This window comes from Barbus barbus (genome assembly GCF_936440315.1).
Source record: "Barbus barbus genome assembly, chromosome: 2".
NCBI lineage: Eukaryota > Metazoa > Chordata > Actinopteri > Cypriniformes > Cyprinidae > Barbus > Barbus barbus.
In genome coordinates, this window is record NC_136730.1 from 29,715,942 (window position 1) to 29,739,940 (window position 23,999).

Consider the following 23,999-nt stretch of genomic DNA (forward strand, 5'->3'; position numbering starts at 1 on the left):
TTTGAGAATGATAACTATTCAACTTGAAGCCTTTGTGTGTGTGTGTTAAGCTCCCTCCACCAAACTGAATGAATATGTGACAAGCTTAAAAAAAAGAAAGAAACAACCTTATGTAAGTTTCTGCCTACAGCTCTGGGCCAGAAAACTAAATTATAGTGACAGTTATCAAATCAAATTCTGATGTTTTTTTTTTTTACTTTTTAGATACTTTTAGTAAAGGTAATATGAGAGTAACTAAAAGTGATGTTTTTAAAGTTAAATTATTATTAAAAATGATTATTCTTTGATACAAGTATATCAAGAAAAATGATCTGAAACGAGTCAATTTTGAAATTCTAAACTGCTGTGGAGGATATCAAAAAAGCTCAAATGTCATGCAAGCATATTGCTCTTTAAAAATGCTGAAGACCCCTCTTATTATGTATGCTTGCCAACAAACATAGTCGTCATTCATCACACATGAATAATTCATAACTTCAGCCCACAATGATCCCCTCATTTTTACTGTCATACATACGTTATTGTCTTCTTAATGAAAATATTATTCGCTTGAGTAAACAACAAATCCATCATTACTGTGATATCACCGTTATGTGCTGAAACTTATTCCAAATGGACATTTTATAATAACTGTCAGTAATATTAACAAACATTGAAACTTTATGTTGGTTAATTGGCTTATCATTGAGTTATTGTATAATGTTATATTACTTAATTAGCTCTTTTTGACTTTTTAACATAAACATAAAACACCTAATTGCTTTAAAAGATACTCTGTCCTCAGTGTCTTTTTGGAGGCCAGTGGGCAGTGATTCTTACAGTAGGTCAGGCATGGAGTTTCACATCCAGCTGGGAAGACTTTCAGCAGAAAGGCCTGTCATTCCATACACTAGTGAAAGCTGAGACAATTAGAAAGCCAACCGTTAGACTCCGGCTCTCTGGAGAAATGGCTATTTATGGCACCTTGTGTAAGATCTATGCCCGTAGGTCAACATTTTCCCTTGTACTTGACTCATAAACAGAGTTGGAGGAGAGCAGCAGTCAGGCCTAAAATGGAAAGTCCAGATGAATTAAATATGCACTTTTACACTAACACAATCAAAATAAAAACCAGTCTCCATTCAAACAAGAACATAATGTCTTGGCCTAATTTCTGTCATACTTGTCCTTCAGGAATAACTGAAACTAAACTCTTTGATCCAATGAATCCAGCAAATAAAGATGAATTCTTTCTGTGTTTGATCACAAGAAGAAATTGTTACATAAACGTGTTTTTATGTTTTCAATACATTTCACAGCATTAGCTTTTTAGGCTTCTGTGGTTTCAACAGATGTTATTTATATTTTCATATTAATGATATGGTTTATGATTAAAGTATGTGATAACAGTTTGTGCAAATGTTATGTAAGTGATAATATGCTCCGTAAACATAATTTGTGTGGTCATTTCAGCTGGAAATTGCAGTGAATTGTATATCTATCGGTACGATTTTGGAGTGCAAAAGTGTAGGTAGAGGTGCATTTTTAGAAATAGTTTACTATAAAGTACAGCACAATGTATATCTTTTTTGTAATTATATTTATGGCGTCCCTCTCTCTCACTTTCCCCTTGAAAGGGGGATGGTACGCAAACCGACCAATGGAGCTACTAAACCACAGTTTTTCTTCTCTCATTCTCAAGTCAAATGCAGCAGTCCAATCTTAAAAGGCAGCTCAAACAGTCCCTATATAAAGCCCCTCGGAAAACATCTGCCATTGCCTTGTTGACACCTCACAATTGGGATGCAGTGGAAATGCATTTCTCAGATATTCTGTTGATATTAGTTGTAATTATTGGGGGTTACATGACATGCAAATGCCTTGTGTGATTCTGCAGGGATTTGGTTAAAGACATGCAACAACTCACTAAAAACAATATTTTAATGGCAAGATTTGTAATTATATTTGATAAGAAACAAACAAATGAGACCCTTATTTCATTATTTGGGTGAAAGAGAGAGGGTGGAAAATGGTTCAGTGGATGTCAAGGGAAAAAGTATGTGGTCCCTTTAAGGCACACAAAGATGGATTGTATGGTGAATATAAGATATGAGAATAAAGCTAGGCTGAGTCTCTGTGTGTGACAACCCAACAGATTAGACTAACAAAAAACACACACAAACTGAGGTTTGGAGAGGAAATACCTCACAGAATGCAGAATTCCTACTGGATAGCTCTTAATTCACCTAAAGCATGTTAAATGTATATGTTATAGTGTATATATGTTATGATTGACTGGACCATTACATGTAAATATTTGCAAATATGCATTATTATGAGCACTCGCACATTCAGAATGCCAGTCTTGAGGTTTATAATCTGGGGTTACATAAAAGATTGCATAACCCTTTAACTGTTTGCTGCAAGGGTGACAGATGACAACACTGATTTTCTCAGGAGAAGGAAGGATTTTAACATTGCACCGATACCACTTTTTCCAGTACTCGCCCGATACCGATACTTTTATTTTTGGTACTTGCCAATACAGAGTACCGATACTGATATTTTCATTGCATTTGTACATTTTTTAAATATTGGGTACAGAAACCAAAAGAGGATGTATAATGTTAATTGGTTAACTTCATTTATCAAATAAATACAGTCAAACCAAAATTTATTCAAACACCTTTAAAATTTCTCACATTATCACGGTTTATTCGCTATAGTTTAGAAAATGGTAATAAAATATGACAAGAATTCAGACTGTGTCTGAACAAATTCATTTTGATAATGAACAATAACTTTGATAGAAAGGTACATAATGGATTACAATCAACCAAAAATTATTCAGACAGCTGTTAGTATGACAATATTTACACAACTATCAATACTCTGTCGGGCCACCCTTAGCCTTAATGACAGCCTGTAGTCTCCTGGGCATGCTGTAAACCAGGTTCATGCAAACCTGAACTTCAGTTTTTTTCCCCAGACTCGGTCTGAATAATTTTTTGTCCCAAATTTGTATTAATTTTACTGGTAGTCCACTGTATGAAGAATTTATGGTTATAATATGTCACAGTTTACTTTATTTTGATTTGACCGTATAATATCTTCGGTTATTTTCACACTTAATTATGCCCATTAAAATGTATTTTACAAGTTTTTGTTACTTTCACTGTTCATTTTTATGCTCTATGATACATCTTTAATTTAATCGCATTAGAGCTGCTCCATTGCAGCGGCTCAGTACTGTAATTACGCGTTTTGCTGTAATAATGCAGGGAACCACTCATTATAAATCTCCTAACTGTGATATTTTCGGAAATAAAAGTTGCTTTTTTTTAATCTGAAACGTGCTGCAATTTATATTCCAATTTATATTTTATATATTATATTATTATATTATGTTCAAGCCACTCATATAATGCATAATCACTCGCGAAGCAAGCAAAACGCGTAACGCGTGCACGTATTTGTACTGGTGCAGAATGAGAGGGACAAGTACAGAACATAGCGCATAGGCTGTATGCTTAAGGTTGAAAATAAATGATGGTTTATAGTGAATACCCCTATAAATTGTCTTATATTTACGATTTAGTTTTAAGCCAAATGATGCGTGTGCCAAGTGAGGAACATCAATAAAGATCACACAACAGAAGTGCGCGCACGCTCCCTCTCTCTCCCTCCCTCCCTACCGTTAAGTAACTCGTGCATTGTTTTACTTACTTGTTTTTGACATATCCGACCAAACTACAAACTATCCAGTGATGTCTGCGAGAAAGGGATATTCACTCGACGAGCTCGCGCATCTGCGCCGCCGCGCGCTCAATCCACTCAGAGTGCTTTGCTTAGCCCATCAGCTCGCGCACATCAGCTATACAGGCGTCAATACTGACTGTTTAACATTAATTTCATTGCATGCATATACTTCGTAGACATCCATAGTCTCTAATAACTCCATTCTGCTGTCTGTTGTTCTGTTGTCTGTATTTCTTTGTATGAATATGGCACTTATTACATGCTGTATGGTATCGGCGTTTGGTATCGGGGCATTTTAACGAGTACCAGTACGAGTACAGGAGCTCAGTATCGGGCCGTGCATCCCTATTTAGAAGTAATAAGCTATTTTTAAGCTAGGTGATTGATTGTAGACTCTGAAGTAAACGTCCACTGCTATGATTGGCTAATAGTTGTGTATGTTTAACAGCCTGCATCCTTCATAGATTTAGGTTAAAAACGCATAAATGCCCAGTACATATCAAACAATTTGTGATAAAGTAATAGTGATCATGTAATAAAAACTGTTACTACAATTACAGCATGGAATTGTGCTTTGTTTGTAAAAGAATCTGCGGTAAAATGAAGTGAACAAAGGACCAAGTTCTTACTGGCACAGTTTGGATCTTCATTAAAAATAAATTTCATCCATTTTTTCAGGATCAGAAGGAAGACAATGCAAAGACAATTTTTTTGGCAATCTTTTTTGTTTGATTTCTGCGTAGACCTGCATTTGCCTCTTTTGTTATATACACTACATGCACAAATAGGTAGACGGGGCCTAGCAGGCGTTGATCTTCTGTGGATGCGGTATTTATCCACACTATTACCACACTATCATAAAGTGGCACATTCCACAACATGTCTTTTTGGCAGGTTGTCTTCAGTATAAGCTGTTTTTAGACTAACAAGAAAGTTTTGAGTTCTGAAACTTACAGGATGTTTTTATAGTACGTGAATTTGGATTTCTCAGTTCATTACCCCTTTAACAAAAATCCTCAAAACTAATTATACACAGAAATGATTTTACCTAGACACTGAAAAGAAGTTTTCATTCACCCAAAAAATAAAGCTGAATAAAGTGTATTTAACAATCAATTATTTGATTATTTAATTATTTTAGTGTATCACTACAAAACACTGCTATTTAAATTTCAGCATCAATGAAAAATTCTGTTTATCTGTAATCGTTTGGATTATTTGGAGGCTTAGGGAGTTTTTCAGAACTAAAGTGTTGTTGCCATACATTTGACATATAACCTTACATCTTTTTAATGATTTACAATGGCTATGCCATAGACCACCTCAGCAACCCTTGTAACCCATTCTTTTAAACCGGCAGAGAGTGATTTTAGTGAGAGGATATGCAATGTAATATAATGCCAGTGGGTGATGAGAAAAAATGCTTAGTAAAGTCTTTTGTATTTCTTCAGTTTTACAAACCGTGGTTTGGGGTTTTGAGTAAATGATTTTCTCATTGAGTAGTACAAAATTCATAAGCACAGAATTATTTCCTGTGGTTCTGCTGGTTTGAAAGCCATGGAAGCATAGTCTCTCTCAAACCACGATTGTGCCTGAAGATGCCTATAAACACTTATTATTGGGTTTTTGGAAACACATAGATCAGCTTCTCTGTTCCCTTGTAGTCCTTGTGTCAGTACTTTTGTGACAGCCATATGATATAAGTAAACTTCAAGAAACAATGAAAGTGAAGGAAACATTGGGAAATGGAGCAGTTAAGAAATTTGAAGAGGGCTATAGTGAGAAGAAGGACAGTCTTTGTATATTGATGCCCGTCAGGAGTGTACTTCTGTGTAAATACATCAGCAAATGTCATCAATGGTACTATACAAACACAACAGATGCACTTGTTTTGTTAATTTGACACTGAGGGCAAGTGACTTGTCATTCAAAGAAATACAGGACTGTGTTTTTAGTTTTAAATGTCAGATGGTATGATTTGGCGATGGGCTGGAAATATTGAATATGACACATGATGGTGTGTCATGCAGCGCTATGTCCCGCAGTGGGTGACTCTCTTGGTCGAATTCTATTTTTGTGTGTGCGACAGACTCCGCAGACACGCAGCGCTCTCAGACAGCCGAAGTCTGGCGGGAACCTTTGTTCCCTTCTGCTGGCTCCGTGGTTCCCATGGGGCTAATGTTTCTGAGACAGTCAAGGCCTTCATATGTCCAACAGGATCTTCAAAACATTATGAGAGCTCAGGTTACCCAGTGCCAACAAGTGCTGAGTTTGGACCAGTTTCTCAGTCTGAATATGATGAATATGTAGCACTCATGACCAGTCTGGGTTTTTTTCCTGTTCTGCTGAGCGTTCTTCAAAGAAAAAAGTGACTTTATTTAATATTTATTTGTACAAATGTATAGCCCTTAACAAAACATAAAAATATGTCTTCTAGATTGTTGTCTGTATTAATTTTTCTCCTTGTCATTAATTGTGCTTTATGTGTGCTATATTTCTAGATATTGACATGAAGAAGGACATAGAGGTGCTGATAGCAGAGGAACGTGCTGAGATCATCTCTAAATATAATAAGGTAAATTATGCCATTTACATTACACTTTGTTCAGATATATATTGAAATAGTATGGATACTGTGATAGAGGCACGGTGCACACAGCAAGGATGATACAGGAACACGGAGACGAGGATGTAAACTCAAATAACAGTCTTTACTTCAAACAAGGCAGGGCAAGACAAGGCAAGGCAGACACAGACCAGATGAAATCTAACAGAACAGACAGGACTTAAATACAAGGGATAATCATAGATAATTAGACAAACACAGCTGAACAGGATAAACTGTTATTCAAATATTTTTATTGATTTTCATTATTATACAACAATCTCAGCTACACAAACATATACAACATTCTACTTAAGTAATATTTTCCTCACCAAAACACAACTATAAACAACACATACACACCCCTAGAAAAAAAAAGGGGGGGCGGAGAAGACATACCAGGGTCAGATATGAACAATTATGAAATAGTGTCCCATAAGGATTCAACATAAGATAAAAAGGGCTGCCAGACCCTATAAAACTTTCCAGAGGAACCTCAAATAGTATATTTAAGGTGCTCACGTTTAAGATATATACATCACCTCCATTACCCAGTGTTTATGAGATGGTGGCCTAGCCTTTTTCCAATTGAGAAGAATCAGGCGCCTGGCCAATAATGAGGAAAAGGCAATAATTTCTACCTGATTAGCTGATAGGCACACTTCTTCCGGCACTACACCGAAAATGGAAGTCAAAGGGTTAGGGTCTATGTCTTTGTCACATACAGATGAGAATGTTCTGAAGATGTCTGTCCAAAAACTTTTTAATTTGGGGCATTCCCAAAACATATGACTCAGGTCTGCTGGTTCCAAGCCACATCTGGGGCAAGATGGGTCTGACCCCGGATACATCTTAGCCAGCTTGCTCCTAGACAAATGGAGCCTATGAAGCACCTTGAATTGCAGAAGTCCATGTCTGATACATATAGATGATGAGTGTACCAGTTCTACTGTGCACTGCCAGGCTGAATCTGATATTTCTATTCCCAGTTCCTCCACCCATTGCCTCCTTATATGGTCTAGAGATGGGGAGGCGGTTCTTTGAATATAGAGTTCATATAGAATATAGAATATTCACCATACCTCTTCGAAGAGGGTCCATATTTAACAACTCATCTATCCAGCCCCCTTTAGGTTGGTTCAAGGAAGGAGAGAAATGCTTTTTAACAAAGCTACGGACCTGTAAGTACCTAAAAAAAATTAGACTGAGGGATCTCAAAATCCATTCTTAGCTGTTAGAATGAAATAAATACGCCGTCTTTAAAAAGGTCCTTTACACAACTAATTCTGTTTCTAGACCACAATTGAAATGCTGAGTCTATAAGTGAAGGGGGAAACAATGGATTCGATAGAATAGGGGCAGAAGGCAACGCTTGTTTATTATTAAAGTGAAGTCTGAACTGTGACCATATTCTGAGTGATCCACAGACAACTGGGTTATTCGTAGAATAGTGTTTGTTCACTGGGATTGGAGCACAGAGCAATGAACGTAGAGATACTGGATTACACGCATTCTGCTCCAACAGAAACCAGATCTTCATCACTCGATACATCAGAAAGCCAAAATATCAGTTTGTGTAGGTTGGCTGCCCAGTAGTAATACAAAAAATTTGGCATTGCCAATCCACCCTCTTCCTTCTTCCTTTCCAGATATTTTTTTCTTATACGAGGAATTTTTTTTATCCCAAAGAAACATGGAGATGCAACTATTCAGATCTTTGAAAAATGATTTGGGAATGAAAACAGGCACGGTCTGAAATAGGAACAAGAATCTTGGTTACATTGTCATTTTAATGGAGTTAATCTTCCCAGCCAAAGATAAAGGAAGGGTTGACCACCGCACCATGTCTTGCTTGGCTTTGTCCAGTGCGGTTTTAAAATTACTATTGGACAGATCCTTATATCTCCGTGTTACACTCACGCCTAGATATAGAAATTTATCAAAGCTTACTGAGAATGGGAAAGATTGAAAAGACATTTGTTGTAGAACAGGATAAACTAATAATCACACTAAAAAAGGACAGGAAACAAACCAAATATGGAAACAAGAGGCAGGAACACAAGACACACACAACAGAGGACTGACATAACTCCCCCCTCCCGGAAGGCTCGTCCCGCGCCTTAACAGGGGGGGGGGGTGCTCTGGAGGCCTCTCAGGACACACACGGACAGGAACACAAGACAGGGACCTCCAGAGCGGAACAGACAGAACGGGAGCTCTGGAGGCCATGGTGGTGCAGGGAGCTCCAAAGGCCATGGCGGTGTAGGGAGCACAGGAGGCCATGGTAGGTGGTGCATGTGGCCGTGGCCTTGTCCATTGGCCAGGCCACTCCCGCCGGAAGCCTTCTACCCCCCCCCCCCCCCCCCCTATCACCTTCATTTACATTTGTACCTTCCTGGTCTAGCTTGGAAGCTGAGGCTTATTCTGGGCATGACAAGGAGTCAGACAAGGGCCTGGGTGAGCCACGGACGGCGGCGTGATTGAGGGAGCAGCAACCCGTGAACTTGACGAACAGCTGGCAGGCTTGGGATAGCCACAGCTGGTGGACAGAACAAACAGGAACAAATAAAAAAATGTCAAAAAATTAACAAAACAAAAACGAGATGAAGGGGCGCCGCTTACAGTTTTGGTCTGGTCTTCTGTCCCGGTGCACACAGCAAGAATGATACAGGAACACGGAGACGAGGATGTAAACTCAAATAACAGTCTTTACTTCAAACAAGGCAGGGCAAGACAAGGCAAGGAAGACACAGACAGGAACACTGAGGAGTAACGAGTAGACCAGATGAAATCTAACAGAACAGACAGGACTTAAATACAATGGATAATCATAGATAATTAGACAAACACAGCTGAACAGAATAAACTAATAATCACACTAAACAAGGACAGGAAACAAACCAAATATGGAAACAAGAGGTGGGAACACAAGACACACACAACAGAGGACTGACAGATAGTTACTGTAACGTATTCAAGGTTGCCTGTTTCCTATGATGTATACATTCAGTTAATGACTTACTAATAAAAAGTATTTGTGCTAATTGATATGTATACTATCTAAAAAGTTATAGAAATGAAAACTTATATTCAGCAAGGATGTATGAAATTGATAAAATGACAGTAAAGGCATGTATAATGTTACAAAAGATTCATATTCCAAATAAATACAAGTGTTTTCAACATGGATTATAGTAAGTAGGCCTAATGTTTATATTATATTAAAATGATTTCTGAAGAGTCATGTAACTGAAGACTGAAGTAATGAATGTTGAAAATTCAGTATATTAAAATAGAAAACAGTTATTTTAAATTGTAAAACAATTTCGCAATATTATTGTTTTACTGAATTTTGATTGAATAAATACAGCCTTGGTAAGCATAAAAGGCTTTAATAAAAAAAAAAAAACTAACTTAATGTCACCAAACTTTTGAACGGTAGTTTACACTGTTAGACATTTCAAAGGGTTTTTACAGTAACTTAGTGCTGCCAGTAAGTTACTGTAATTAAGATTTACAGTAGCAAACTGTATTTTATTTACAGTTGCAAACTGTACTGTTTTACAGTAAATTACAAATCAATTCAATTACAAAATCCAATTCATCAGTATACTACTGTAATTCATTCATTTTAATATAGATTTCATTAGATTTTATTATTTTTATATAGAATTCATTTTATTTTTACTCTTTACTACTGGCATTCAATTCAAATAGACACAATAATTACAAAATATCAAATTCTTTATTTAAAACATTGCATGCATAACACTTAAAAATACAGTCTTCCAATGCTGGAACAATGCATCCTCACAAAGAATCTTTAAGCAACAGAAACATAATGGGGGGAAAAAGACAAACAGCCAAAGAATACATAGCCATCTGCAAATCCCAGGTGCTGCTCCAAAACATGGCCAGCACCTTTGCTCACCATCCACTTTGTTAGTGACAGAAATGTCTTCTCTGAAAAACAAGAAGTAGAAATGGCACACTTTTAAAAGGCAAACCTCATATAGCATACTCAAACCTCTCAAAAACATAGTTGTTCTCTTACCACAAATTATCAGTCTCAGGGTGGCTGGCATGCTCATGTCTTTCTTGATGCTACATTGCAGTTTCCTTTAAAGCACAAATACAAAACAAATGCAGTAAGTCTTAAATTCCATTAAAAACTATAACAAACTAATTCTAAAACTAGAAAGGCATCTATATGGCATCTAGCCATAAAACTTAGTTAACATACAATTTGTTTTCTTCTCAATAGGCTACTGGCCAACATTATCTACTAACTAACCTGAACAAAATTTCACATTAATTAACCTAATGTTAATATTGAGGTTATTGAGGCTGACATGAAGGACAAACGGATTTTCCAATCATTACAAGCGATGGAGCACGTCCAGTGTAGTCAGTCCCAAGCTGTTGTGGTGTTGTAGACATGGTGTAGGGCAAATCCTGTCAATCCTAATGTAAGAAATGAGAAAAATAAAACAATCTTAATAGAATGGCGCCAAAGAAGCCATTACAGCAGCATACAGCAATTTTAAAAAATACAGTAAGTCTCTGTATGTGGGGTCTGACATCACAGAAAATTCCCATGATGCAAAGGGTATTACAGTTATTTACTGTAAAGGGAATTTGCAGTTTTATACTGGGTGATATACAGTAAATAACTGCAGAAATTACAGAAATGTTACAGTGTACACAATGCTGATCATTAGCCTATTTTTATCATTAACAGGGGAAATGTATTATTGTCTTGTATGTTGCTGTATTACAGTTTGGCATTTCATTAATTACATTTTTAATTAACAATCAATCAACACGCACATGCAGGTAAATAGATAGGTACGTAGGAAAAAAGACCAAAAAAGTGGTTTGAATATGCTTGATGATGAGACCAAAAACTTTCAATAAAGTATTGTTTTTGATACTTTTGCAAGTATTGGGTTTTTCAAGAGTGCGGGATTTTCTCTTGTTTCTTAGTTTATTAATTACATTTCCATATTTTTTGGATGTTGTTTATTTTACATTGGGTTGTCTACATCTGGTTGTTCACATGTGCGGTGGCCTTTGTGATTGTTGAGTCAGGTCGGTTTTATTTGTATGGGGCTTTTTTGTAATACACATTGTGGCAAGGACAAACTGTAAAGAGGGGACAAATTGGGAGGAACCACACTCAGATGATTTTATGTGCTAGGGCAGCAGACAGAAGATTTTTGAACCAACAAAGTGTTTGTGGAGTAAATGGCCACCATGGTGATCAATTTGACCATGGCACATCATGACATTCTCTTACAGACTCATTCGAAATTGGGAAATACTGGAACTGTAATCCTTGGCTGTCTGTCACGGATCACTCATCACTGCTTTCTTTCCACTCTTCTCTCCACCATGGGGTTGAGAAGAGGGCAGGAGAGCAGCAGCCGTCCCCCTCAGGGAATCAATCCACACCAACTGGAAAAGCTTTTAAACATCAGCTATACTGACAGGGTGCAAATTCTGTTGAATAAGTGCAGAGCATTAAAATGTTCTCTGCTCATAAATCAAAATTACATCTATATGTCATTGGATGTATGACAGGAGTTGGGACACATTTGTTGGCATTTTTTAATTTCACTAGAATGTTTAGCAGGCCACAGAAAAGAGAAAGGGTAATGCGGAGAGCTAAGTGCTAGAGAGAATATTGATACTGACGCTTTCCATAACTGCATCGGCCACTCAGCAACACATTAAAAAGGACAAGATTCAGCACAGAACTGCCATTTATAACACACTTCTCCTCGACAGTTGTAAATGCTTCCTGTATTACAGCGGGTACTTCACTGGGGTGGGATAGGGACAAAATCAGTTGTGGCAAATAGTGATGGGGACATTGATCCACATGATGCATTCATATATGTGTCAGTCTGTGTCTCGTGTTTCCCCGCCTCTCGTGTTCATATTTGGCCTTCCTGTTCTTGTCCTTGTTCCCTGTTCATTAGTTGATTAGTCCCTAGCCCTGTGTTTAATTGCCCCGCACCTGTTTCTGTTCTTCCTTGTTGATTTCCCAGTGTTCTTAAGCCCTGTGTCTCCCTGTCTCCCATGTCCTGTATTGTTCGTCAATTCCTGAGCTCCTCGTTCCATGTTTGGACTTTAAATAAAATCTGAGGTTATTGGAATCACGGTGTCTCCTCGCTCCTTGCTCCTGTGCAAACGTGACAATATGATACTTATTTAATTAATCTTCCTTTTTTAGTTTATAAAAACCTGCATCTTAAATGTATTACATAACTTTTTTTTTTTTCTGGAAAATCTGTCAACCACCTAATAAATGCAGAATTTTATTTGGCTCACAGTGTCAAACATTTAATCATTGATTTACTTATTCCATAATCACTAGAAAATGTGCCAACAAAGAATTTAATAGGTAACACTTAATTAGTAATAGGGACCAATTCTCACTCTTAGCTAGTTGCTTATTAGCATTTGCCTGTTATTAACATACTGGCTGTTATTAGTACTTATTAAGCACATATTCTGCATGACCATATACTACTACATCCCTAATGAATAACTAAACTTAACAACTACCTTACTAACTATTAATAAGCAGCAAATTAAGAGTTTATTGAGGCAAAAGTCACAGTTCTGATTCAGAATCTGTTGGATTTGCTTAAAAGGTGCCTGGAACTGGATGATTTGTTTCACCTTTCATAAACTCTACACTGTTTGCGTTTAGATGAGTCAAATGAAGTGTGCACTTGTGTATATTTCAGGGTAGAGACGCAGGAGTTCAGATCGATCCTTGGGAGGATGCAGACTACAGCATATACAGAGTCACAGATCGCTTTGGATTTCTTCAGTAAGTCCTGGTTAAAACCCAACACTCAGTTTCCATATTGGCAGGTGAAGGATGCATTTGTTGCTTTCAAAGCCCTGTAAAACTACTTTTATTTTGTCTGAGACAAACTCGTCAGTCATAATGGCTGCCTTAAAATAAGATATTCAAGATTCATGAAGATATTCTAGGATGCATTCAATTGAACAAAATTGACAATAAAAAGACAAATTCAGTTTCAAATAAATGCTGTTCTCTTCATCAGGGTTTCTGCAAAAATAAATCAGGAAGTAAATAAATAAACAAATACAAATGAAGCAACTGTTTTAAAGACTGATAATAAGAAGAAATATTGATTTATATTACAATAATATATTACAATATAATTAGATCTGAAGACTAGAGTTACGGTTGCTGGAAATTCAGCTTTGCTATCAGAGGAATAAATTACATTTTAAAATATATTCAAATAGAAAAGAGTGATTGTAAATCGCAGTGGTGTTTTATAATTTTTTCTGTATTTTTGATCAAATAAATGCAGCCCTGGTGAGTATAAGAGATCAAACCTTTGAATCGTGGCATACATTAGGATTTTAATTCTGTCTGAATTAAACAACAACCTCTGTACAAATTACAATTGCAGTTGCCTGTTTTTTGGCTATCCCAGGGTCTAAACCTAATCCTAGCCAGACAGGAATGTTTGTGATGGTATACTAGTATTGTATAGTTTTTTAACCCTATTTGTTTTTCCCACAGTGAAGAAGAATTGCCCACACCCAGTGTGCTTGAAGAGAAGGTATGCACACACAAATTAAGCATTGGCCTAATGGTTAGAGAGTTGGACTCGTGATCCAAAGGTTGCGGGTTCGAGTCTCCGGCCGGCAGGCATTGTAGGTGGGGGGAGTGAATGCCCAGCGCTCTCTGCACTCTCAATACCACGACTGAGGTGCCCTTGAGCAAGGCACCGAACCCCCAACTGCTCCCCGGGCGCTGCAGCATAAATGGCTGCCCACTGCTCCGGGTGTATGTTCACGGTGTGTGTGTGTTCACTGCTGTGTGTGTGTGTTCACTGCTGTGTGTGTGTGTTCACTGCTGTGTGTGCGCACGTTGGATGGGTTAAATGCAGAGCACGAATTCCGAGTATGGGTCACCATACTTGGATGAATGTCACTTCACTTAAATATACTATACAGGTGATGTGTATTCAAACAGCATGTGAATATATGTGAAACCCTAACACAAAAAATCACAGACTGGCATGAACGTTTAATACACAACAGTGTGTGGCAGACACAGCTGGGCTTTCTGGAGGTGTGCTCTCATGTGATGTATTCACAGCGTGGAGGTGGCTGATGCATTTCCCAGCTGACATTTGTGCAGTCAAGTTGTGGCACGTAAAGGTTAAAGACTAGGGGTGGAAAGAGTGAAAGCTGTCCTCAGAACAGATGCTAATAGCAGCAGGGTGATCTGAATGCCTGTTCTGCATCTAATCCCAGAGTACTTATTCAAACGAGGAAAGAAATATTGCTTCCTTAGACAAAAACCCAGGAGGGTTTGTGTCATGTAGCAGATATTTATACTCATACCTGTCTGTAAATGGACTCTGAGGATTAGAAAGCATGTGTGTTATGCACCATATACCACTAATGACATATTCTTTCAGCTTTTTTCTTTTGTTATTTAATTCTTTAAAAAGAAAATAAATAACTGAAATCAAATGAAGATGTGAGAACTACACTACCAACACTAAACTAAAAGTTTGGGTTTGTTAAGATTTTGAATGTTTTTGAAGGAAGTCACTTATGGCGCATTAATTTATTTCATTATTCATTATAAGATATGGTTATTTTTTTATTATTATTGATGTTTTTGGTGATTGGTGTATGATTATTTTGTGTTTACTGAAAAGTAATGAAAATTAAACAGAAAATTTATTTTTTAATCAAGTCCATTTTTTGTTTTTGCAATTCATCAGATTGCATTGTTTTTCCCTGTGCAGCAAAAACAGGTGGAGATTGAGAGGGTGCAGAAATGGTTGAAGATGCTGAAGAACTGGAGCAAGTACAGGAACAGTGACCGGGTGAGCTTCACCTAGAGAGGTTGCGATCATTTCTCTGAAAATCAGAGAGAGCACTATGATGTAGCTCCATGGAGATCCAGAGTGATGCTTAAAGGTGCCATAGAATGCATTGATACAGTATTTTAAATTGTTCTCTGATATCTACACAGAAGGTATGTGGCTTAGGTAAGGGCAAAAAATCTCCAGAAACGATTTTACATGTCCATTTACAACCCTAGGATTTCTCCCTAGAATGAAACGGTCTGTTATTGGCTTATTTGGCAGGGTCATGAATAATAATGAGCTCTGCTCTGATTGGCTGTTTCACAGTGCTGCTCAATGTTGAGCTCTGCTCTGATTGGCTGTTTCACAGTACGGCTCATCAGCAAGAAGGAAGCACAGGGAGGAAAATATATATTTAAATACTTTCTCTCGCAGTTATATCGTCGGGTAATTATACTGTATATAAAACGCGGGTATCAGGGAGCCGTTATTAATATGCAACGCATTGAAACTGCTTTTGAACGATCCATCGATCGCGTTATAGATTCACTTTCAAGAGACGCGATCACACAAACTATGTTTACATTATGGAGCAACAGTACTTACCACACATTTCACAAGATCAGATGCTTGTCAGTGGTGCTCAGGATCTGTAAGTCATTCGCCATCATCCTCATCTCTCCTTACTGAGAGTGAAATCTTATGTACTGTAACAGGCTACCGCTAGCAAGGAGCTAACCATGTCCCTTTAGTGGCTCGCGTTATTTGCTTTCTGTGCCTTTCTGAATACAGACACCAACCCATCCCTGCACTTCACACCCCCTGCACGGCCTGGAACATAAAATTTATTTTGTTATCTTCGCTGTTGTCCGCGCTTGTTTATTTACAATACCTGCAGAGTTTCTGATGGTTCGGCCGGCTTAGAACAAGGGCGGGTTTATGCAAATGTTGGGGGCGTAGTGATCCCGACTGTTGCGTCACAGTCGGTGCTATGTTCTGATTCGCCTGTTTTTCAGTGGTCTTTTTTAATCGCGAGATTTACATATGAAGGAGGAAACTATGGTGTTTGAGGCTCACTGTATGTCATTTCCATGTACAGAACTGTTATTATTTAAATATGCCAGGGTAAAGACAGTTTTTCATTCTATGGCACCTTTAAAACACACACACACACACACACACACACACACTTGCACTTACTCCTGGTGTCTTTGTGCAGATGATTAAGAGGGTGTATAAAGGCATTCCACTACAGCTGAGAGGACAGGCCTGGGCCCTGCTACTGGATGTTGAGAAAGTGAAGAGTGACAATGCAGGAAAATATGAGGTACAACATTAAAATATGCATGCATATACATTCACACACAGTAACTCATCTGATTTAGCTATGACCTATGGACACTATGTAGCCGCAAGTCTCTGCTGGCCTAAAGCCGGGAATTTGGTGAGAGTGGGATTACTGGAGTGGTGTTGTGGTAGAGCTATTTCAAAGGGATTAGACTGTGATCTGAAAACAGACAGATGGCTGATACAAGGCATGGAAAGAGATAGAAGAGAAAAAAAAAGAAAAACAAACCTTCAGAGCTGCTGAGATTTTACAACATGCAAGAAGTATTTGCACTGTCATTGAACAATGTATCCTGGTGGTGATATCCTTTATTGCATGCTTTACACAAGTGGTTTTGTAAATGTATTACAAAGCGGTCAGTAAGATTTTTTTTATAATTTTTTTTTTATAATTTTTTTTAATTTAGAAATTAATACTTAATACAAGGACACATTAAATTTATCAAAAGTGACAGTAAAGACATCTATAATGTTACTAAATATGTCTATTTTCAAATAAATGCTGTTTTTTTTTAATTCTGTCACATTTATGTTCTGTTTTGAGGACTTTTATTGTTTTTATGTTGATATGCATTTCTGCTTCCGTTGGTCCCTGTGTTTATTTCCTGTTTTCTTTAGTTTATTTTAATTATGTCCTAGTTACTTTCCAAGGTAACTGTTTTTTACATGTGTCATGTTTGGTGGTTAGTTTTTCCATGTATTGCCGTGGGTTTGAATTATAGGTTTGTTGGTTATTGTGACTGTTTATGGTGTTCTTAGTATATATTTCACATTATTAGTGTTTAACTATTTTTTAATCAAATAAATGCAGCCTTTGTGAACATAGAAAATATTAAAACTGACCCAAAACTTTGAATGGTACTGTATATATCATGAGCAGGAAAAAACAAATGATAAGAGAATAAAAGTAGTTACAGTATGTAATAAATGATGTAATGTATTAGCTGTTAATTTTGACAAAATAAACCACTCAGTATTGTAGGTATAATATCACATAATTTAATCTAGAAATGGTTGTCTTCTAATGTAATCTTGTACTGCATGGTAGCTTATCAACATTGGATCTATTTTTGATGAAGCCATTTGTTTGATTGACAGAGAATGAAGGAGCAAGCCCAGCTGTACTCTCCAGAAATCAAACAGATTGACCTTGATATCAACAGGACCTTTCGAAACCACATCATGTTCATGGATCGATTTGGTGTAAAGTAAGTAAGACATGAACACATTAAATTAATTTGATTATATGCCTTGAGGCATACATTTACTAAGGTTAAAAAACATTGCCCTTGTAGAGGTTAAAAATGTCTCTGGAAATCGATTTAAGGGAAATATTGTCTCTTAATTGAAATGTGTATATTTGCTTAGGTGTAGGATAATTGTCCAGTTTTTATCCTGACTTTACAAATCCTGCAAAGTGTCCTCCTTTTTGGTGATATGGCCTCTTTAGACATGTCTGAATGAAGGCTAAGCTTCGAAATTAGAACACAGAACAGGAACATGTACAGTGCATGTGTTTATTGCGAAATGAATGCACATTGCTCAAACATTTCTTGAATTCGCTATTTATTTGCTTTATGAAAGTGCCAGAGTATATGTTCATCAACATCTCAGTCTCATTTCGCTACTTCTGCAGACAATCTCTGGAGCTGATTTCTGCATTTTCAGAGCTTGTTCCCCAAGCAGGCCAGAAAAGGGAATGATGTCACTGAGGATTTAATAGATTGCAGGCCTTAGAGAGCCAAGTGGAAAGTCTTGCTCATCTGAAGGGTGTCATTAATGCTAACACATGAAGGGAGGGCCTCAACTTTAATTTTAAGGAGCAAATGCATCTTTGTGGAAAAATATGGATTCACGTGTTGCTGATGTGTGTTTGTTTCATTGTGTATTTTCGGTAAAAGAGTCTGACAACACTTCTCTTCTCTTCACAGGCAGCAGTCTTTGTTCCATGTGCTCTCTGCGTACTCTGTTTACAATACGGTAAGAGTGCAATCACATCCATGCTTAATAAAGAGATGTTGCATAATTGCTGACTTTGTCTGTTCATGTCCACAGGAAGTGAGTTACTGCCAGGGCATGAGTCAGATTGCTGCCATACTGTTAATGTTCATGAATGAAGAAGATGCATTCTGGGCTTTGTCCCAGCTCTTAACCAGTCAGAAACATGCCATGCATGGTGAGTCCTCATTTATTCTGCTCTTGGCTAAGAATTTTAATGTTGATAAAATGTTTTATTATATATATATATATATATATATATATATATATACGGCAAGACACACTTCCATTCAAAAGTTTTGGGTCAGTATTCTTTAATGTTTAAAAAAAAAAGTACTAAGCTACATGTATGGTCAATTTGATTAAAAGTACAGTTAAATGGTTATATTGTGAAATATTGTTACAATTTAAAATAACTGTTCCCTTTCAAGGGAACTTCGAACTGCGTCCTCTAGAGGTCGCTATGGGGAACTCCATCTACGTGACCCGTGTCTGAAGCATATATACAAAAACACCAAATTTTGGCCGGCGACAGCCTATGACGTCACTCCCGGTGCGACCACAGTATAAGAGGGCGCCGGGAGAAAGCATCATCCTCTTCTTCTTCTTCAATGACTGTTTGTTTGAAGCGTGCACCTTACAAGATAAGTATGGTTTACTTTTGTAATGCGAGCACTAGCAAGGCGTTTGAGAGATGTGTGCATCCGTATCCACGTTATCTGATGCTTGATGACTCACATGATCTTTGCATCTTTTTGTTTGCGCGCTGCGCGTACTGCGAGCGTTTTTCTAAAAGCTCTGCTCTCGTCTGTCTCTCTTTTTGAGGAAAGAGGGGCAGCCGTCTGCTTCCCGCGGTTCAGGACCCTCCACTGCTGAAGCACGGAGGAAAATGAGCTCATGGGGTTTGCAGGTGGTTCTCACCAATGCGTTATAGAAGGGGTTTTCCTTCTCGCGCTGGTCAGTCGCGAGCGAGGGCGAGCTGTTGGATGACAATGACGCGATTTCGCTGACGTCATCTGAAAAAAAAAAAAAAACGCTGGAATGGCAATGCATACGCAGCAGCAGGTCAGGCTGCCACCTCATTACACACTATGGCAGTGTTTCAGGCATACCAGGCTGATCTGTTGAAAGACCTGGATAAAAGGTTTGTAAAAATATATAATATTTATTTAATATATAGATACCTGATGAGGTTGCTGAGCTGTGCCGCACCGCCGATTTGGCTCTTTGAGCCACTAAGCAGGCCGCCTCTGCTATGGGCAGTTCTATGGCGGCCAGCGTGGTAACGGAGAGACATCTGTGGGTGAACCTGGCAGATATTGGGAAGAGAGAGAAGGGCTTTCTTCTCAATGCTCCGGTTTCGCCTTCTGTACTTTTTAGTACCTCCGTCGAGTCGGTGGTTTAACAGTTTAGGGAGGCAAAGGCGTGTTCAGCGGCTTTTAAAAACCTTCATTTTAAATGAGAAGGTCCAGGTTTGAGCCCAAACAGCGCAGGGGTCCTGGCCCATCCCGATCTGAGGATCAGAGATGGGCACAGAAGGCTAGTGTCGCAACTCGCGCCCTTCCCCGCCTGCGGGTAGGGTTTCAAGGGTGGCGCGGGTCAAAGAGAGGTAGCAAGACCTGAGGGAGGTGGTCCGGACGGGGCGTTGCAACGCTCTCGGCCAGGGTAAGAGTTGAACATCTCTCCTTCCCTCAGGGGGCCTGTACATCTAAAGCCCTCATCTTCCCCTCTCTAATTCCCCTTCAACCTCAGTTTTCTACCACCTGACTGAGGTTAGGTGAGCACCTCCTGCGCCCTTATTTCAGCTCCTACACTGGACTGTTCTTCTGCGCGGGATCCATGGATGGGTGAGTACAATGCTTTGGCTCTGAGGAGCAGCATTTTCTAAGTCTGGCCCTTTTGTTCTTCAAACGAGGCCATAATAGGCGCATGAGGTTTAGCTTAGAACTGCCCACCCTTATTAGGGTTTTAAGTAGCAGTTTCCCTGAGCCCTTGTTGCCTTCTGTTCAGCTACCTATTACCCTGATACTTTTTCCAGCAGCTCGTTCGGGTTGTTAGGTATCCCTCTGTTTGTAGGTCGAGCTGGCTTTGCTCCCCTCGCCTAGAATGTGGAGGGTTATTTATGAGCATGCCGCTCCCTCCTGAGTGTCTGAGCTCTCATGCTGAGAGTAGAATCTCCGCTCTCTAGAGCTTTATCATGGTAGAGCTAGTTTTTGCTCCCCTCACTGTTGAGGGTCACCTTGAGTATACCTGCTCTCGTATGAGCGTGTGAGTTCCCTCTTTTGCTGTAAGTAGAGTTCCGCTCCCAGAGCTTTGTTACTTAACAACCTGCTCCTCGTTGCTGCTGTACCCCTCCGAGCTCTACCCTGTTAGTTGAGCTGGCATTGCTCCCCTCGCTATAGAGGGTTGCCTATGAGCATGCCGCTCCCTGCTGAGCGTCTGAGTTTCCTCTCATATGAGAGTCGAGTCTCCGCTCCCAGAGCTCTGTTATTCAAAAACCTCAGCACGTCAGGCCTTTCTTTAGGCCTCCTTGTCAGGTTGCTCTCATAATTGGTCGAGCTAGCATTGCTCTCCTCACTTTAGAGGGTTATTTATGAGCATGTTGCTCCCTTTTTGAGCTCTCTTTGTTGGCTGAGCTGGCATCGTTCCCCTTATTTAGAGGGTCACTTATGAGTGTGTCGCTCCCTTCTGAGAGTCTGAGTTCCCTCTCATGTTGAGAGTTAAGTTCTCCGCTCTCCAGAGCTTTTTCTTGGTAGAGTTAGCATTGCTCCCCTCATTTTAGAGGGTCATCTATGAACATGCTGCTCCCTCCAGAGAGCATCTGACAATACGATTTCTAAAATCCATATTTGGTAAGTGCTCACGCTAGTCTCTGTGCACTTTTCTAAAAACCACGCTGTGGTAAGAGCGCATACCGAGTGTTTTGCGGTCTTTTCCTAAAATCCTGTATGGTATGGGTTACGCGCTGAGGCTTCGTGCCCATTTTTTGAGTCGGTTAGGCCCGTTTTTCACCTTGGGCCCCACCCTACTTATATGTGCTGAGTATCCTCTCTGTCTTGGTAGAGCTAGCATTGCTCCCCTCATTTTAGAGGGTCGGCTGTGAGCATGCTACTCCCTCAGGAGCTCTCTTTGCTGGTCGAGATAGCATTGCTCCCCTCTTTTAGAGGGTCACTTTTGAGCATGCCGCTCCCTTATGAGCGTCTGAGTTCCCTCTCATGCTGAGAGTTAAGTTCTCCACTCTCCAGAGCTCTTTCTTGGTAGAGCTAGCATTGCTCCCCTCACTATGGAGGGTCTCTTATGAGCATGCTGCTCCCTCACGAGCTCTCCTTGTTGGTCGAGCTGGCATTGCTCCTCTCTCGAGAGAGGGTCACCTATGAGCATGCTGCTTCCCCCAGAGAGCATCTGATAGAGAAAAACGTTATTAAAATCCATGTTATGGTAAGTGCACACGCTAGTCTCTGTGCACTTTCTGAAAGCCACGCTGTGGTAAGATCGCACACCGAGTGTTTTGCTGTGTTTTCTAAAATCCTGTATGGTATGGGTTACGCGCTGAGGCTTCGTACTATTCTTTGAGTTGGTCAGGCCTCGGTTTTCACCTTAGGCCCCACTCTACTTATGTATGTGCTGAGTATCCTCTCATGCTGAGAGTTGAGTTCTCCGCTCTCCAGAGTTCTGTCTTGGTAGAGCTAGCATTGCTCCCCTCACTATAGAGGGTCACCTATGAGCATGCTGCTCCCTCACGAGCTCTCCTGGTTGGTCGAGCTGGCATTGCTCCCCTCATTATAGAGGGTCACCTATGAGCATGCCGCTCCCTTTTGAGCGTCTGAGTTTCCTCTCATGCTGAGAGTTAAGTTCTCCGCTCTCCAGAGCTCTGTCTTGGTAGAGCTAGCATTGCTCCCCTCACTATAGAGGGTCACCTTTGAGCATGCTGCTCCCGCACGAGCTCTCCTTGTTGGTCGAGCTGGCACTGCTCCCCTCTTTTTAGAGGGTCACCTATGAGCATGCCGCTCCCTTCTGAGCGTCTAAGTTCCCTCTCATGATGAGAGTTAAATTCTCTGCTCTCCAGAGCTCTGTCTTGGTAGAGCTAGCATTGCTCCCCTCATTTAGAGGGTCACCTATGAGCATGCTGCTCCCTCATGAGCTCTCCCGGTTGTTCGAGCTGGCATTGCTCCCCTCGCTATAGAGGGTCACCTATGAGCATGCTGCTCCCTCCAGAGCATTTGGAGAATAAAATTTGCAAATCCATGATTATGGTAAGTGCGCACGCTAGTCTCTGTGCACTTTCTGAAAGCCACGCTGTGGTAAGATCGCACACCAAGTGTTTTGCGGTCTTTTCTAAAATCCTGTATGGTATGGGTTACGCGCTGAGGCTTCGTACCCATTTTTTGAGTCGGTCAGGCCCCGGTTCTCACCTTGGGCCCCACTCTACTTATGTATATGCTGAGTATCCTCTCATGCTGAGAGTTGAGTGCTCCGCTCTCCAGAGCTCTGCCTTGGTAGAGCTAGCATTGCTCCCCTCATTTTAGAGGGTCACCTATGAGCATGCTGCTCTCCTTGTTGGTCGAGCTGGCATTTCTCTCCTCTCTGTAGAGGGTCACATATGAGCATGCCGCTCCCTTATGAGCGTCTGAGTCCCCTCTCATGTTGAGAGTTGAGTTCTCCGCTCTTCAGAGCCCTGCCTTGGTAGAGCTAGCATTGCTCCCCTCAATATTGAGGGTCACCTATGAGCATGCTGCTCCCTCCAGAGCATTTGGAGAATAAAATTTGCAAATCCATGATTATGGTAAGTGCGCACGCTAGTCTCTGTGCACTTTCTGAAAGCCACGCTGTGGTAAGATCGCACACCAAGTGTTTTGCGGTCTTTTCTAAAATCCTGTATGGTATGGGTTACGCTCTGAGGCTTCGTACCCATTCTTTGAGTCGGTCAGGCCCCGGTTCTCACCTTGGGTGCCACTCTACTTATGTATGTGCTGAGTATCCTCTCATGCTGAGAGTTGAGTGCTCCGCTCTCCAGAGCTCTGCCTTGGTAGAGCTAGCATTGCTCCCCTCACTATAGAGGGTCCCCTATGAGCATGCTGCTCCCTCACGAGCTCTCCTTGTTGGTCGAGCTGGCATTGCTCCCCTCTCTATAGAGGGTCACCTATGAGCATGCCACTCCCTTTTGAGCGTCTGAGTTTCCTCTCATGCTGAGAGTTGAGTTCTCCGCTCTCCAGAGCTCTTTCTTGGTAGAGCTAGCATTTCTCCCCTCGTTATAGAGGGTCACCTATGAGCATGCCGCTCCCTTTTTTGAGCGTCTGAGTTTCCTCTCATGCTGAGAGTTGAGTTCTCCGCTCTCCAGAGCTCTGCCTTGGTAGAGCTAGCATTGCTCCCCTCACTATGGAGGGTCACCTTTTGAGCATGCTGCTCTCTCCAGAGCATTTGGGAAAAGA

At 40.0% G+C, this 23,999-nt stretch overlaps 1 protein-coding gene across 1 annotated transcript in view; it reads left to right on the forward strand.

Annotated features, from left to right (window-relative positions):
- The window catches only part of LOC306885037 (USP6 N-terminal-like protein), a 45,816-nt gene that overhangs the window by 5,810 nt on the left and 16,007 nt on the right, over positions 1-23,999 (forward strand). The window contains exons 2-9 of the mRNA XM_079441350.1: positions 6,240-6,313; positions 13,102-13,187; positions 13,920-13,959; positions 15,163-15,243; positions 16,445-16,552; positions 17,671-17,780; positions 18,504-18,552; positions 18,628-18,748. Of these exons, the coding sequence (XP_079297476.1) occupies positions 6,248-6,313; positions 13,102-13,187; positions 13,920-13,959; positions 15,163-15,243; positions 16,445-16,552; positions 17,671-17,780; positions 18,504-18,552; positions 18,628-18,748 (661 nt within the window). The 5' untranslated portion in view covers positions 6,240-6,247. The remainder of the gene's footprint in view (positions 1-6,239; positions 6,314-13,101; positions 13,188-13,919; positions 13,960-15,162; positions 15,244-16,444; positions 16,553-17,670; positions 17,781-18,503; positions 18,553-18,627; positions 18,749-23,999) is intronic.